This window comes from Orycteropus afer, unplaced genomic scaffold (assembly GCF_000298275.1).
Source record: "Orycteropus afer afer isolate SDZICR_OR568_19922 unplaced genomic scaffold, OryAfe1.0 scaffold00084, whole genome shotgun sequence".
Classification (NCBI taxonomy): Eukaryota; Metazoa; Chordata; class Mammalia; order Tubulidentata; family Orycteropodidae; genus Orycteropus; species Orycteropus afer.
The window spans coordinates 6,113,722-6,130,012 of NW_006921671.1; the positions used below are offsets into that span (position 1 = coordinate 6,113,722).

The 16,291-nt window shown below is 40.7% G+C and overlaps 1 protein-coding gene across 1 annotated transcript in view; it reads left to right on the plus strand.

The window, feature by feature from the left end:
- The window catches only part of TANC1 (tetratricopeptide repeat, ankyrin repeat and coiled-coil containing 1), a 258,142-nt gene that overhangs the window by 178,911 nt on the left and 62,940 nt on the right, over positions 1–16,291 (plus strand). The window contains exons 9-13 of the mRNA XM_007941851.1: positions 3,938–4,092; positions 6,654–6,885; positions 8,162–8,328; positions 10,184–10,791; positions 15,326–15,434. Of these exons, the coding sequence (XP_007940042.1) occupies positions 3,938–4,092; positions 6,654–6,885; positions 8,162–8,328; positions 10,184–10,791; positions 15,326–15,434 (1,271 nt within the window). The remainder of the gene's footprint in view (positions 1–3,937; positions 4,093–6,653; positions 6,886–8,161; positions 8,329–10,183; positions 10,792–15,325; positions 15,435–16,291) is intronic.

Genomic DNA, 16,291 nt, shown 5'->3' on the forward strand with positions numbered 1-16,291 from the left:
AGGTGGGCGACTTTAAAATCAGGATCTCCTCCGTAGCTAATAGCAATTCCCACCTTAGAGTTTACAAAGACTTATGGGTAGAAAAGCCACACTAAGTAATTTACTACACCGCAGGTAGTATTTACATTTTGTCAGTGTTTGATCTTCCTATCCACAAGCATGGTACGTTCTTCCATTTATATAGAACTCTTAAGATTTCTTGTAGTGTTTTGTAGTTTTCTTTGTGCAGGTCTTTTGTGTCCCTGTTAAGATTTATTCCCAACTATTTTATCTTTTTGGTAGTTATTGTAGATGGTATTGATTTCCTTATTTCCTTTTCACCAGTCTCTTTGCTGGTGTAGAGGAATCCATCTGATTTTTGTACGTTGATCTTGTTAATACTATGCTGAATCTCTCAGTTCTTGTAGGGTTTTTTTGTTTGTTTGTTTGTTTTTTTTAACCTTCAGTCTCTTGGGTTTTCTATGTATAGGATCATATCATCAGCAAATAAGATAGTTTGACTTCTTCCTTACCAAGTTGGATGCCTTTTATTTCTCTTTCTTGCCTTAGTGCCCTGCCTAAGACTTCCAGTACAATGTTGAATAGAAGTGGCGATAGAGGACATCCTTGTCTGGTTCCTGTTCGCAAGGGGAATGGTTTCAGTCTCTCTCCACTGAGAATAATGTTGGCTATTGGTTTTGCATAGATGCCCTTTATTATGTTGAGGAATGTCCGTTCTATTCGTATTTTGCTGGGAGTTTTTAATAGGGATGTGTGTTGGATTTTATCAAATGACTTTTCTGCATCGATTGATAAGATCATGAGGTTCTTCTCCTTTGTTTTATTTATGTGATGGATGACGTTGGTTGTTTTATTTTAATGTTGAACCATACTTGCATACCTGGTATGAACCCCACTGGTCATAATGTATTATTTTTTTGATATGTTGTTGGAGTCTGTTGGCTAGGATTTTGTTGAAGATTTTTGCATCTATATTCATGAGGGATATTGGTCTGTAGTTTTCCTTTTTAGTAATGTCTTTGCCTGGTTTTGGTATCAAGGTTATGTTTGCTTCATAAAATGAGTTAGGGAGGATTCCATCCTTTTCTATGGTCTGGAATAGTTTGAGTAGGAATGGTGTCAGTTCTTCTCTGAATGTTTCCTAGAATTCTCTGGTGAAACCATCTGGGCCAGGACTTTTTGTTGTTGTTGGTAATTTTTTTATGACCTGTTCAGTTTCTTCTTTTGTTATGGCTCTGTTCAGATTCTCCACCTCAGTCTGTTAGTTTAGGTATGTAGTATGTTTCTAGAAATCTGTCCATTTCTTCCAGATTTTCAAATTTGATAGAGTACAGTTCTTCATAGTATCCTGCTATGATCCTTTTAATTTCTGTTGGTTCTGTTGTGACGTTGCCCAATTCGTTTCATGTTTGTGTTATTTGCATTCTCTCCCTTTGTTAAATTTGCCAGTTGTATGTCAATTTTATTAATCTTTTCAAAAAAACAATTTCTAGTCTTGATGTCTTTCTATTTTTCATTTATTTCTGCTCAAATCTTTATTATTATTTTTGTTTTGGTGACTGTAGGCTTTTTTGTTGCTCTTTTTTTAACTGTTGGACTTGGGTTAAGGCATTTATTTTGGCACTTTCTTCTTTTTTGATGCATGCATTTATTGGTATAAATTGGCCTCTGATCACTGCTTTGGCTGTATCCCAAAGATTTTGGTGTGTGTGTTTTCATTCTCATTGATTCAAGGAATTTTTTAATTTCATTTTTTATTTCTTCTATTACTGAGTTGTTCTTACAGAGGATGTTATTCATTTTCCATGTGTTTGCTCTTTTTCCGTGGGTCTTGTTATTGTTGATTTCTACTTTGGTAGCATTGTGATCTGAGAAGATGCTTTGCAGTATTTCAGTGTTTTTAAATTTATTAGGGCTTGCTTTGTGATCTAACATAAGGCCTATCCTGGAGAATGTTCTGTGTGCATTGGAGCAGTGGAGCTTTAACTGGAAAAGAATGTATATTGTGCTGTTGTTGGGTGATGTGCTCTGTAGATGTCTATAAGGTCAAATTGGTGGATTGTATTGTTTAGTTCTTCTGCATCTTTGTTGAGTTTCTTTCCAGTTGTTATATCTTTCATTGAAAGTGGTGTATTAAATTCTCCTGCTATGACTGTGTAGTCATCTGTTTGTCTTTTCAGTTCTGTTAAAGTCTGTTTTATGTATTTTGGGGCTCTTTCGTTGGGTACGTAGATAATTATTATAGTTATGTCCTCTTGTTCAATCAATCCTTGAATCATTATATAATATTCATCCTTGTCTCGTATGGTGGTTTTTGTCTTAAAGTCAATATTATCAGAAATTAATATTGCCACTCCTGCTCTTGTTTGATTGACATTTGCTTGGTATATCTTTTTCCAGCCTTTGATTTGTAGTCTATTTTTGTCTTTGTCTCTTAAGATGTAGATCGGTTATGTTTTCTTATCCATTCTGCAACTCTGTCTCTTCATTTTTATATACATCTTTTAATATTGCTAAAATATTATCTCTGGTCTTAATCTGAAAGCAAAAACCTGGAATTCAGGGAATATAATCTTTTAGACGTCAAGAAGTACCAACTATAGGCAGTTGGTTTAAGATAGTAGATCCAACCCTGCTCTCGAACATCTCTTTCTTACCACCTTACCCTAATCCCAACCTTGTCACATCCTGACTTAATTGAAAATGTTGAAATTTTTTGTTGATGGATTTTTTTTTGCATTAATTTTGATTTTGTGTGGTAAAAATACATACAAAACATCTTCCATTTCAACCTTTCTTATGTGTATAGTGCAGTGACATTGTTCATGTTAATTATGTTGGGGAACCATCAGCACTGTTCATTTCCACACTTTTTCATCTTCCTTAGCAGAGGCTCAGTGCTCCTGCTTTCACTCACACCTGCCCCTGGTAACTACTGATAAGATTTGGTCTCTATGACTTTATCTGTACTAAATGTTTCATACAGGTGGGGTCATAGAATATTTTTCCTTTTGTATCTGACTTGCTTCACTTGAGGTGATGTGTTTTCAGGGTTCATCCATGTTGGTAGTAAGTATCAAGATTTTTTTTTTTTTCTTTATGGATGGGTAATATTCCATCGTGTGTAGTGCCTTCATCCATTCATCTTTTGATGGGCATTTGGGTTGTTTCCACCTTTGGGCTATTGTGAATGGTACTACAGTGAACACTGGTACACAAATGTCTGTTTGCATCCTGCTTTCAGATCTTTTGGGTATATACCTAGGAGTGGAATTGCTGGGTAATTCTGTGTTTAACTTTTTGAATAATGATTTTGACTTTTTAAAATATTGCATTAAAATATTACTCATTTTTATTACTAAGTTGTATAATCAACTCAGTATCTCCTTAAAATTTTGTGCCTGGGGCAAGTGCCCCAACCCTCACCCTTATGCCCTGCCCTGACCAAAGGCCAGATTTTACATCTCCTTCCCTTCTGCAAGGGCAGAAAAATGGCTCTTGACTAACTATATGGGATTAATTTGAAAGGTTTCCTAGGAAGCATGGGGGTGGGCGGGGAGGACAGTGAATTTATGTTAATTGGAGAGGAACAATTTGGGGAAAAAGGATGAGAATGGTTGTACAGCTTTAGGAATGTAATCACTGAATCGTGCATGCAGAAACTGTTGAGTTATATATATTCTCTGTATATTTCCAGCAACATTAAAAAAAGAAAATTATTTTTTGATAAAGTATTTAATCAAGGAAGCTTGAAACAGTGATTTTCCAGGGAGAGGAGGAAGACTTGTGTTCTCATTTGGACTTTTTTGAATTCTGTACCATGTGTACATATTGCCTATTGAAATACTTGCTAGAACTAATCAAGATTGTAGTCAATATTCTACCCCACTCTTACTCTGAGGTTGTAAATAATGAAATGGGTTTCTTTTTCCTGCAGCTTCAGATCCTTCCCAGGATCTCCCTTTCAAAACTCCATTGCTTTCACCTGGTTCTTCCACAAGTGGTATCCACACAGCCAAAACACTGTCTGGGTCTGGTACTCCTGAAAACCAGAGACCGAAAGAAGATGCAGTGAAATACCTTGCTTCTAAGGTAATATGCTTTTGTTTTTTGGGAAGCCTTTCAAAGACAGACAGACAGACAAAAATTTGTTAGTTTGGCTTGTGAGAAATATAAAAAGAACTTAGAAATGGAAGTTGCTTAATCCAGAGAGATAGCTTTTGGTAAAATTGTGATAGGCTACTCCAAATAAAAGATGTTAATGAAAATAAAGGTCTCTTTTAAGATACTGGCCGTGGGCTTTTTCTTTCTCAAACAGTGGATTGAAGAACTTCCTCAGAGCAGCAAAATTTATCGTGTACATTCACCACAAATCCATCCTTAAAAAGTATATGCTCTCCATAATTTAGTACGGGAGCCAGATATTTGGAAGCTTTTAACCTCACCCGGACGTCTTCCATCCAGGTCCGTTGCCTGGGGCTCTTGACTCCCTTTGTCTTCTGTCAAAGTTTCTTGTGATGTTGTGAAAGAGATTTGGCTGACTTCTCCTTCAGGGTCATCAAGGTCCTTCTGAAATTTTCCTTCTGCTCAGTATCCATCATTAGTTCATAAATTACCATTCCTGCATGAAAGTGGCAATATCTCTCACTTCTGATGAGCTGCTTGGACCTTCCTTGGCAGTGATGGTGTAAGGCAGTGGAGCTAGAGAACCACCAGGGATGGCCTCAGTGGAGGGGCATTTCTCCCTTGGGTGTGAGGTTGATGAGAAGGGGAACTGAGGGGCATGGTTCTCAGCTTCACATCCCTGCTCCTCCTTCTGCTTCCCAGATCACAGCTGTTCCTCACTTTGCCTGGTTAGCCCTATGGTCTAATCACTGCTTCACAACAGTCATCTAGTCACAATAGAAAACCTCAAACTAAATTCCATTGCCATTGAGTGGATCCCCACTGGTAACAACCCCTTAGGACAGAGTAGAACTGCCCCATGGGGTTTCCAAGGCTGTAAACCTTTAGAGAAGCAGATTACCTCAAACCCCTGACCTTTTGGTTAGCAGCTTGAATGTTTTAACTACTATACCACCAGAGTTCCTGAGTAATAGGTGATCTGAAATGCGGGATATAGTACAAACTTCAGAGCCACTTGATCGTTGAGTCCCTTTTTGCAGCTTACAATGGGAAATACATCTTACACTAAGCCTTTATTTATTTATTTATTTTTTAGCAGCTTAGCACATTAACCACTGTACCACCTAGGAACTCTACATTTTATAATAACACTCTAGTATTTTAAATTCCTTTTACATATTTTTTAAAAATGCTGTTTGTGACTACAGTTTTATTTCATGACCATTCTTGGCTTGCCAGACTAACTTTGTGAAACACCAAGCTAGACTGTGGTGATGGCATCTCCTTGTGGACAGCTGCATGGTGCTTTGTACAAGCTCATGAGTCCTCACTTGAGTTCCTGCTAATCTCTGTACAAGTGAGGGCTGAAGAGCAGACAGCTTTCCTCAAAGTGTTGATGATAAATTTAATCTAAAACAGGAGGCACATGACAGTTTCAAATTGTCCTAAGAAACATTTACCCATATCTACTATTGCTGCTTCGAATCTAGTCTCACATCTTTCACTGACTGTCTGTGTCACCTTGGCAAAGCATTTCACTTCTGTGTCTGTTGCCATGTGCTGTGAACTGTAGCTAGTGGTCCTTGTCCTAGGTTACCACAGAGAAGGTTGTAAAGCTAAGTGGCATGGCAGGGACTCATATGCTTCTGAAAATAAAAAGCACTTTACACAAATGTGTTTTGCCCTTTTTCAACTTCTTACCTCATATTTAAAATTCCGCCTTTCTTCTTCATTTGGAAAAGTATCATTCTTTTCATTCTGTATGTAGTGAACCTCCGGCTCTCAAGATACTTCCATATCTGGCACTTTTTATCGGCTCCATTTTAATTGCGAGAACACTCCTTGTTCTCTCGGTACTTTCGCTGTTACACCAATAGTGAGGAAGGTGCCTTTCTCCTCCTACTTGCCCCTTCATGTTATAGGCAGAAATGTGATGTTTTCGGATTTTCATACTTCAAACAATGTCCCAGCTGAGCTTCTGCATGGTGGCACTTAAAGAAGTGTGGTGGTGTGAAGGGGGCTGAGGGTTTGAGCACTGGCTATCTGTACCTCCTGCCAGAGAAAGAAGCAGCTGTAACTTTACAGCTTGGGTTTATAGTCCACCACCTTTTTCATCTACTTTTTGGGAGCAGCAAAAGGGTTTCTCAAAAAGGTGCTATATTTTTTAAAATAGAAATGGAGTGAGCTTGCCATTTTTTGATGTCAAGAATATTGGGATTGCTTGGAATTGCTTTAAGCCAGAGTAGGCTTTAGGGTTTATGAGTAACTTCATTCATTTATATTCAGTATAGAGTAACCTGTGGTGATCCTAATTCTTATCAAGATTGATTGGTGGCAGCAATTAAAGGTCTGCCTACAGTTTAGCAAACCATGTGACTGAATGAAGGGATACACGAATCAATTAAGCTAAATAATGACTCGGTCTTGGGGAATAGAAGCAATGAATCTTGTGATCTCAGTGAACTGGCAGAACCATGTTTGGATCGAAGAAGAGGGTGGTTGATGCTGATGGCTATGCTTCCCCTTAGGTCGTGGCCTACCACTACTGCCAGGCTGACAACACGTACACATGCTTGGTGCCCGAGTTTGTGCACAGCATCGCAGCTTTGCTCTGCCGGTCCCATCAGCTTGCTGCCTACAGAGACCTTCTGATCAAGGAGCCCCAGCTCCAGAGCATGCTGAGCCTGCGATCCTGTGTGCAGGACCCTGTGGCAGCTTTCAAGAGGGGCGTGCTGGAGCCACTCACAAACCTGAGACACGGTACCTCCAAGCAACCACCCAAAGTCCCCTGCCCCCATTAGTGACACCCAGAATACCTCACAAGCCCTAGAAGTAGGGTAGTCAGCTTTGCTCTGGGGTAGACGTTGGAGGAGGTGGAGTGTGGAGAAGATGTGGATGAATGGATGCAGCTCTCATCCTCTTCCTGAACTGTCTTTGAACAATTCCAAAGTAGCTAATGTGTAACTGTAGTTACTTAGGTGACTTGTACCCTAGGAGACTGTTGCCTGTGTAGTTTGCATTCCTTGGTGATAGGACAAGGGGGAGATAGATTGATTAGGGAAATTGCCACCATATGTTTTCTCAGGACTCCTGCTTGAAATCAAACCAAACCCACTGCCGTGAGACAATTCTAACTCATAGTGACCCTAGAGGACAGGATAGAACTGCCCCATAGAGTTTCCAAGCCTGCAAATCTTTACAGAAGCAGATTGCCTCATCTTCCACTCATAGAGTCACTGTTGGGTTCAAAATGCTGACCTTTTTTTTTTTTTTTTGGCTAGCAGCCGAATGCTTTAACTGCTATGCCGCCAGAGCTCCTTAACTTGAAACCGGTTGAGTTTAAATCTAAAGCCAGTTCTGGAGGTTTCAGCTTCAGTATTGACCCTGAATGTTCTCCAAGGCAAGAGATGCTAATAATATGGGCTCTGTGTTTTCCCATGCTCCCTCTCTTTTGACCTAGTTTACCTGCCAGAAGGTATTTAGAGATAGAGGGGATGGAAACAAGTATGTCATTGCATCTCCTCAGTTGCCTGGGCAGAAGGTTGGCACTGATCAGTAGAAAACTGGTTGCAGGCAGAGCCTTGTTCTGGGAGTCTGTGGAGCTGGGCCCAGTAGCCCTTTGAGGCATCGGTTTTCCTTACTTGAAATCAGTGTGGGAGTTCTAATGGGGGACCAAGTATTCTTTCGAGGCTTGGTATTTTGGGGAGTGCATTATCCTCACTGTTGCTCACTTCAGTGACAGTAGTGTACCACAAGCTAACTGCATTATATACACGAGTGAGATTCTGTGAAAGTGTGCAATGCAATATGTTTCTGAAAACTGTTTTGTGAGAGTTGGTTTTCTTTTGGCTTGATGCTCCAGTTTTCATTATAAATTTAATAGAAAATAAACTTCTGTGAAAACCATTTAATCTGCCATATGTAAACCTTTTTAGTTTTCCCTAACACTTTAAATTGTGCATGAAAATACACTGTATGTTGCCATCTTCTAGAAATGTATAATTTCTTAATTCAAAAAAAATATTTTCTCCTTTAGAGCAGAAAATTCCTGAAGAAGAATACATTATTTTGATAGATGGCTTAAATGAAGCTGAGTTTCATAAACCTGATTATGGAGATACACTTTCTTCATTTATTACCAAAATTATTTCTAAATTTCCTGCCTGGTTGAAGTTGATTGTGACTGTAAGAGCAAATTTTCAGGTAATAGAATTCTCCATTCTCTTTCTAAGTCCCCAATCCCACATTTTGCAGTGATTAGTACCAATAATTTACACTGTTGTAAGCCGTTTAGCTACTCAATTGGAAACTATATTAGGATTTTGAAAAATTAGTCTGCACAGCCCCAAATGGGTGAAATTCTGACCTTTTTTCCTCCCCATAAAGCATATTTATCAAGGTGTCAGGTAAGTTTTCTATTAACATTGAACTGTACCTGAGCTGCTAAAATGGAAGTATCTAGTTTCAGCTTACTGTAATTCAAATTTCTGAAGTGAAACCACTTCAATTCCTCTGACAGTATAGTTTGAGGTGTCTTAGCTAAAAGGTCTAAGATTTTTAAGCTATTCTTAATAGCAGTTATTTGTATGAGATTAGAGTAAAACCAAAAAACCAAACTCGCTGTCATCGAGTTGGATCTGGGTTTCCAAGGCAGTATCACTGTGGAAGTAGATTGCCCAACCTTCATTCTGAGGAGTGACTGGTGGGTTTGAACCACCAGCCTTTTGGTTAGCAGTCAAGTGCCTTAGGCACTATGCCAGCAGGGCTTTTTTTTTTTTTTTTCCCCCTAAAAGGGAAAGTGAAAGAATAAAGGCAAGAGTTTTAAGGCCTGTTCTGAGAGAAGGTCTATTTTTGGCATGACTGAAATATGGTATAATATTTGCAGCTGGGAGAACAGTGATTCCCCCCTCTCCAAAGTGAACCCTAAAGTTAGTCATTAACTCCTTCCCTTTGCCCCATCCTTTTTTAGTAAAGATGTTAGATACTGAATTTTGGGTTTTGCCCTTTTTCGATGCTATTCATTTAAAAATAACTTCTTAATTTTTTTTTCATTAAAAGTAGAATTTGAGCTCATTTGAACTTTGTGCTTGTTTTGATGGCTATTGATTCATGTGTAGTTCAGTAATTTTTTTTAATATAGTAAGCAGAGCTTGAAAATCAGTAGAGCACTAGAACTCAGTCCTAGGCTTTATTTACTAGTTCTGTTAACTTTTCAGTAGTTCAGTTACCATCTGTATAAATGGGAGTAATTGCACACAACCTCTTTGCTACAGTTTTTGAGGATATGTACTTAAACACTTCAGGAATGATAGTGGGAGAGTTGGGGGCAGGGGACTAATCTCTGCTGGTAGACCTTTGGGGTTTGGGGTGGAGACTGGAGAGGGGACACAAAGCACTTTGTTTCTGGTGGCTGATTACACAAGTGTATGAATTTTGTGAAAATCAATGACATTGTGCATTTATGGTACATGTGTTTCTGTATGTATGTTATACTTTAAAAGTTTGCTTTTTTTAAAAAATTAAAATGATAGTGGCAGTTCTAAAGTATAGCAGCATTGTTGTCATTGGGATGCAGCCTAGGGGCTGGTTTCAGATTCCTTGGTTCAGTTAGACATCCCCAGTATCTGGTACATGATGAGGTATGCCTCTTGTCTTGGCATTTGGCCCTGTTATTAGCTGTATAGTATTGTCTGTTGATTATATAACCAGCTGCTCAGTGCAAGGGCTATGGGCATTGGGTCACAGGTAGGGTATTGCTGGCCTGTCGCTGATACCTACAGATTGATGTCTGCTCAGGGCTCTTTCTTCCAATTTAGCTCTGAGTTCTCAGATGAGGGCCCCGGGAAAGCCTGTACTGATTCAATCTCGCCTCAGGATTTCTTTCACATAAGCTTTTTATCTTCATCTTATCCCATTACATGTTTTAATACAAAACAATGAGTCCCTGTAATCCATGAAAATCCTCCTTGAAAGAAAACTAGTGAATCTGTTTTGAAACACTGCTTCATTAAACCAGAAATCTCTGGAGTGACACTATGGGTTTTTGGTCTTTTTGTAGGAAATCATCAGTGCACTGCCATTCATCAAGCTTTCCTTAGATGACTTCCCAGACAACAAAGACATTCACAGTGACCTGCATGCCTATGTCCAGCACAGGGTCCACAGCAGCCAGGACATCCTCAGCAACATCTCTCTGAATGGCAAAGCTGATGCCGCCCTCATCGGCAAAGTGAGCAGCCACTTGGTGCTGCGGAGCCTTGGCTCCTACCTGTACTTGAAGCTCACCTTGGACCTCTTCCAGAGGGGACACTTGGTCATTAAAAGTGCCAGCTACAAGGTCGTGCCCGTGTCTCTGTCTGAGCTATACTTGCTGCAGTGCAACATGAAGTTCATGACCCAGTCTGCCTTTGAGAGAGCACTTCCGATTTTAAACGTGGCTCTCGCCTCTCTCCACCCCATGACGGACGAGCAGATTTTCCAAGCCATTAATGCTGGCCACGTTCAAGGAGAGCAGGGGTGGGAAGACTTTCAGCAGAGAATGGATGCCCTCTCCTGCTTCCTCATTAAGCGGCGAGACAGAACCCGCATGTTCTGCCACCCGTCCTTCAGGGAGTGGCTGGTGTGGAGAGCAGATGGTGAAAACACAGCCTTCCTGTGTGAGCCCAGGTATGACAGGCAGCTTTTTGTCAGCTGTCTTCAGAGCACCTTGATGAGGGATTGGGGAAGAGAGCTTGCAAATATGTGAGTCACATTTTTTCATGAAAAGGCAGCACAGGATGAATAATTTAGTTCTGCTACTCTTTTTCCTATTTTTCCCCTTCTTTGGTAAAAGGATGGGCAATGGGAAATTCTCTCTACTTCAGTACAAAAACACCTTTCTTTAATGGCTGGAATTTTAGAAATCCTCAGTAATTGGAATGGAAAAGAAGCAAGGCAGTGCCAAGTGACACATCTTTGCTGTCCACTTCCTTCTAGGCCCCTCACTGCACCCGTTTTTTATGGGGGTCAGATGTGGGACGTGCAGCATCAGCTGTGGGAGCAGCAGGATTCTCCAAGACCTATTTGTGGCTCTGTTTCTTCTTCTGTGGGTCTGTGGGCTGTCTTGGCTCCTCCACTCCTGCCCCTCCACCACTCCTGCCCCTCCACCACTCCCCCTCCACCTCTTGAGCATGTAGTACCTTGTCTGCAGATCCCCCAGACAGGGATCAGCTGTGTCCTTGGGCCCAGAGGGATAGTGATGATACAGTCTGGCTGCTTTATTTTGTATTTTGGTTCACCTCAGGGTAACAGACCTGAGATTTGGCAGTTGGAAATGTATGAGTTCCAATCTCAGATGCCCCATTTGTAAAATGGTGGTAGGACAGCTGCATCCAGAATGTCAGAGGTTATGCTTTGGATTTGCAGCGGCTCAGGCTGGGGCAAGATTCTCCTCACTAGGCAGTGCTATTTGTAAGGGGGTGGGGTGTGGGGTGTGTGTGTGTGTAAAAAACTGCTTATCATGCAGCCTAGTACTAGATACAAGGAGGGGTTGTTGTTGTTATGTGCCATCGGGTCGGACCCGACTCATGGCCACCCCTCCTTGGGTTTCCGAGGCAGTATCACTATGGAAGTAGATTGCACCATCTCCCTTCCGAGAAGGGCTGGTGGGTTTGAACCACCAGCCTTCTGGTTAGCAGTCAAGTGCCTTAGGCATGAGGAATGGGAGTTGCTGATATTTTCAAATTAAGGGTATGATTGAACCCTTTGTCTCTGCCCCTACTGGCCTTAGCCTGTGTATTTGCTGCCTTCAACAGCTACTGCTCTCTGTGGATCAGAATTGCTCCTACCCTTTAGCAGGGCCAGCAAACTGCTAAATCTGTTCCTTTGGACTGGCCACCTGACTAGATGATGAGATCCAGAAATAGAGGGGAATGAGCATTTGTCAGCCACACATCACCTTCCCCCCACCCCCCATGAATATCAACTCAATACCTGATAGATCACGACGCTGTTTCATGTTGTAGATATTGTCTTCTTAGTTACCACTGCGCAGTAGGACAAAGTTTGATAGAGATCTGGATTCAAATTTTGACTCCATCAGTTCTTGTATAGTTCCTGTGTGCAAATTTTATTAATTCTCCAAGCTTTAGTTCTCCTGTCGTAAAAAGAGAGTGTCTCCTCACTGAGTGATGATGGGCATTAAATAAGTGCTTGAGATGATTTCCTCCTTCCCTTACTCCTTCCCTCCCTACCTATTTTTGATGATAACTTAGATAACAATTCCACAAGTGGAATGAGGCACCAAAAGAGTATCTAAGTGCTCATTCATATCACCTAGACTTAAGGGCTTTTCACATTTTATAATATTTGCTGCATGTTATTTATTTTTTTTTTTGAAGTATGTTAAATTATAAACATCATGATATTTTACCCTAAATAATGATGTATCTCAAAAAAGGGCCATTTCTTAACCACAATACCATTTATTGCCACACCTAAAATATTAATAATAACTTATCAATATCATAAATATTTAGCTGTGCTCAAATTTTTCAGTACTTCGTAGTTTCAAAGTATTTTCAAATTGAGATCCAAGTAAGATCCCTAAAATATATTTAATTGTGTCTCTTAACCTATAGGTTCCCTCCCTCATTGTTGTTTGCTTTTTCTTACGGTATATTTGTTTTTAAGAAGTAACTGAGTAGTTTGTCTTACATCCTATAGTCTCATTTACACTGATTGCATCCTTATAGCATTTTTGAGTGTTACTCTGTCACCTTTATTTCCCACATAAATTGGTAGATAGTCTAGAGACTTGATCAGATCCAGATTTTATTGACTGACTGACTGGAATATTTACTTGGTGGTAGTGAGTAATTCCATCGTGAGGCCCATGTCTTGGTTGTCTTGTCTGTGATGTGGAAGCCATTGATGATTACTTCCTGGATCCATTGATTTGTGTGGGTGGTGTGCACATGTGCGCACACACACATTAAGCAGACCAAACCTGTTGCCATTGAATTGATTCTGACTCATGGTGACCCCATGTGTTACAGAGTAGAACAACTTCAAAGAATTTTCTTGGCTCTAATCTTAAGGAAGTAGATCATCAGGCCTTTCTTTCATGGCACCACTGGGGGAATTCTAACCTCCGAAGTATAGATTAGTATGTGAGTGCAAACCGTTTGCACTACATAGGGACCATAGACCCTCTCAATCTAGGATAATCTCCCATTCCTCCTTTCTGCATACCATTGACTTGAGGAATGAATGGACAAGATTTCAGTAGGTGGAGCAAGGCCATGGCAGATAGGAGGTTCTATCTATAGCATTGTTAGAAGTGAACAGGCCATGTTCTGATGACAACAACAAATCTAATTTGGAGCTTTTGCCATGGAAATAGAAAAGCAGCAAGAGCTAACAAAGTTGTGCTGGCAAGTGTGGCCTTTTAGCAGTCATCTCTGGAGAATTGAGAAGGTTCTGGAGCATAGAGTGTCTGTGTGGAGGGTGCAGTGTGTGGGGAGCATTGTAACACAGGAGTGAGGACTTGGATGTGAGGACAGTGGAATGGAAATGGGCCTTGCTGGCTGAGGTAGATAGGCATGGCTTGTCCTTGGGGACATGGGCAGGGAAGAAGAGGTGCAGATGACTTCAAGGTGTTAAGCTTCAGCAACTAGAAATGGCATTGCTCCTAGAAGGGGTAAGAAAGTCAGAGAGTGTGGGGAGGGTTTTTTAGGGAAGGAAATCCCTTCAGTTTTCAACAGTTTGAGCTTGAGGGGCAACACTTTCTCATAAGTGAGCAGTGACAGATGAGTCTAAAGACTGGAAGAGATGTTGGCAGTTGGAGAAAGATTTGGATTCATTGATGGAGAGTTGGTGGTAGGACTGTAGGGAAGCTAATGTAAAAGGAGAGAGCTGGGAGGTTGGAGCATGATTTTGGGAAAGGAAGTTAGGGATATAAATGCTGTCAAGAGGTGCATTGCCAAGAGGAAAATGAGGATTCAGAGGAAAACTGTTTTTTCATCGCAGGAGGGTTCTAGGTCTTTAGGAGATTTCTTCTGTTGAGTTGTGAGGAAAAAGAAGAGAGCACGAACATTGTGGGGTATAGTGGAAGGGTCAAGAGGATTTGGGGTTGAGTGTGGGGAGGTTCTCTGCTTTTTTGTTCTTAATAATGCAAGAGATTGAGAGATTGTTGGAGGTATCATTGAGACTGTGGGTAAACATGAAATCCATGAAAAAGGAGAAATTGGGAATGAGAACAGTTGGGACATGGCATTAAGTGAATCAAGTGGCTTGCCTCTTCCCATCGGCTATTGATAGCACTATTCGCATGTGTCTCCTCCAGTCCCTGAGAGCTCCTTAAGGGAAGTACCTGGGATTATTCCCCCACGGAATCTCCAGTGTCAAGTATGGGAATAGTTAAAAGGTAGATGTTGGGTGAATGAATGAATAAATGAACAAGGAATCCTGTTACACTGGTTAAGAGCACAAGTTCTCTCACATCAGGCAGACTGCATGTCAGATCTCTCATCCGTCATTTATCATCCCCTTGATCTTGAACAAATCACTTAACCTGTTCAAGCCTCCGTTTCCTCATATAAAGTAAGAATCATAATTCTTAGTGATTCAGTTAGGCTTTGGGTCTGGCAAATAACAAATGCTTAATATACATAAGCTTTAGAAAATGACCCATGAATACAAGTAGACTTAGAAGGAAGCACTTGGTCCCCTGAGACTGGGAGAGAAAGAAGAGCGGGTAGGTAGGCTGTAGAGGAGTGTGGGCAGTGGGGAATTATATGGTGAATTTTCTTCTCAGAGAGGTGGGAAACTGTGTGCTTAACTGAGAGCACTGGAAAACTTTTGACCTGCCACCAAGGGGTGTGGGGTCATCATACCATAAGGGCCAACCACAGTATTGAGCTTGATGGGACTATTGTGGATGCAGTTGCTGTGGCCCTGAAATTTGGAAGACTAAGAATACCTAAGCCTGTGATTGGGAGGGCAGCCTTGACTGGAGGGTTGGTCCAGGTCAGATTGGCCCCAGACTCTGCACAGGTAATTGGGGGCTGGAACACTGGAATGTGGAAGGTGGCAGAGAATGAGAGAGCAGAAGAAGGGGGTGGCAGTATGGGATGCTCTCATCTGAGAGTGGAAATCCTGAGCCTGTGGTGCTGTGGAATAGGAACTTTTTTGTTAAGAGCCTTTGTGTTTCTTATCTTAGGAATGGGCATGCTCTTCTGGCATTCATGTTCTCACGACAGGAGGGCAAGCTGAACCGCCAGCAGACCATGGAGCTTGGCCACCACATCCTCAAGGCACACATTTTCAAGGTGAGATGCATACTGGTAATCAGAAGAGTTTCTTTGTTAATTTGTTTTATTTTGGCTTAGAAAGGTTTTGAAAATTTTGTCAGCTATTGTTCCAGAAGCCCCCTTTGTATTCCATCCCAAACATTACCCCTCCCTTCTCCCTGAAAGTAACTACGATTTTGCCTTCTATCATAATCATTATTCTTGTATTTCTTTATATTTTATCAGTCAGTTGTGCACCTAAATGCTGTGGTTAAGTTTTACTTTTCCCCACCTTTAAATCTCCTTTAAGTCAACCTTCACATGTGCAGTTCAGCAACATTGTGTTTATTATATTGTTTAACCACCACCCTTATCCTTACTTATCCTTTAACAGAAATTCAATGTCCCTTAAGCATTGAGTCTCCCTTCCCTCTCCTCCTGCTACCCCGGTAACCACTAGTAAACTTTGTCTGCATGCGTTCATTTGTTCTAAATGATCTCATGTAAGTGGGGTCACATGATATTTGTCCTCTTGTGATTGACTTATTTCACTCAACATAGTGTTTCCAGGTTTCATCCATGTTGTAGCATGTGGCATGTACATATACTTCATTTCTCTTTCTAGCTGAGTAATTTATTATACACACGTACCTTACTTTGTTTATTCATTCATCTGTTGGTTGGCACTGGAGTTGTTGCTATGTTTTCCTATTGTGACTAATGTTGCAGTAAACATTGGTGTAAAAATAACTGTTTGAGACCTAGCTTTCAAGTCTCTTGGGCATATACTTAGGAGTGGAATTGCTGGATTATATAGTAATTGTGTTTTTTTTTTTTTTTTTTTTTTTTGTTATTGGATTATAGAACTTTTGTTTGTCTTTTTATCTTTAACGTTG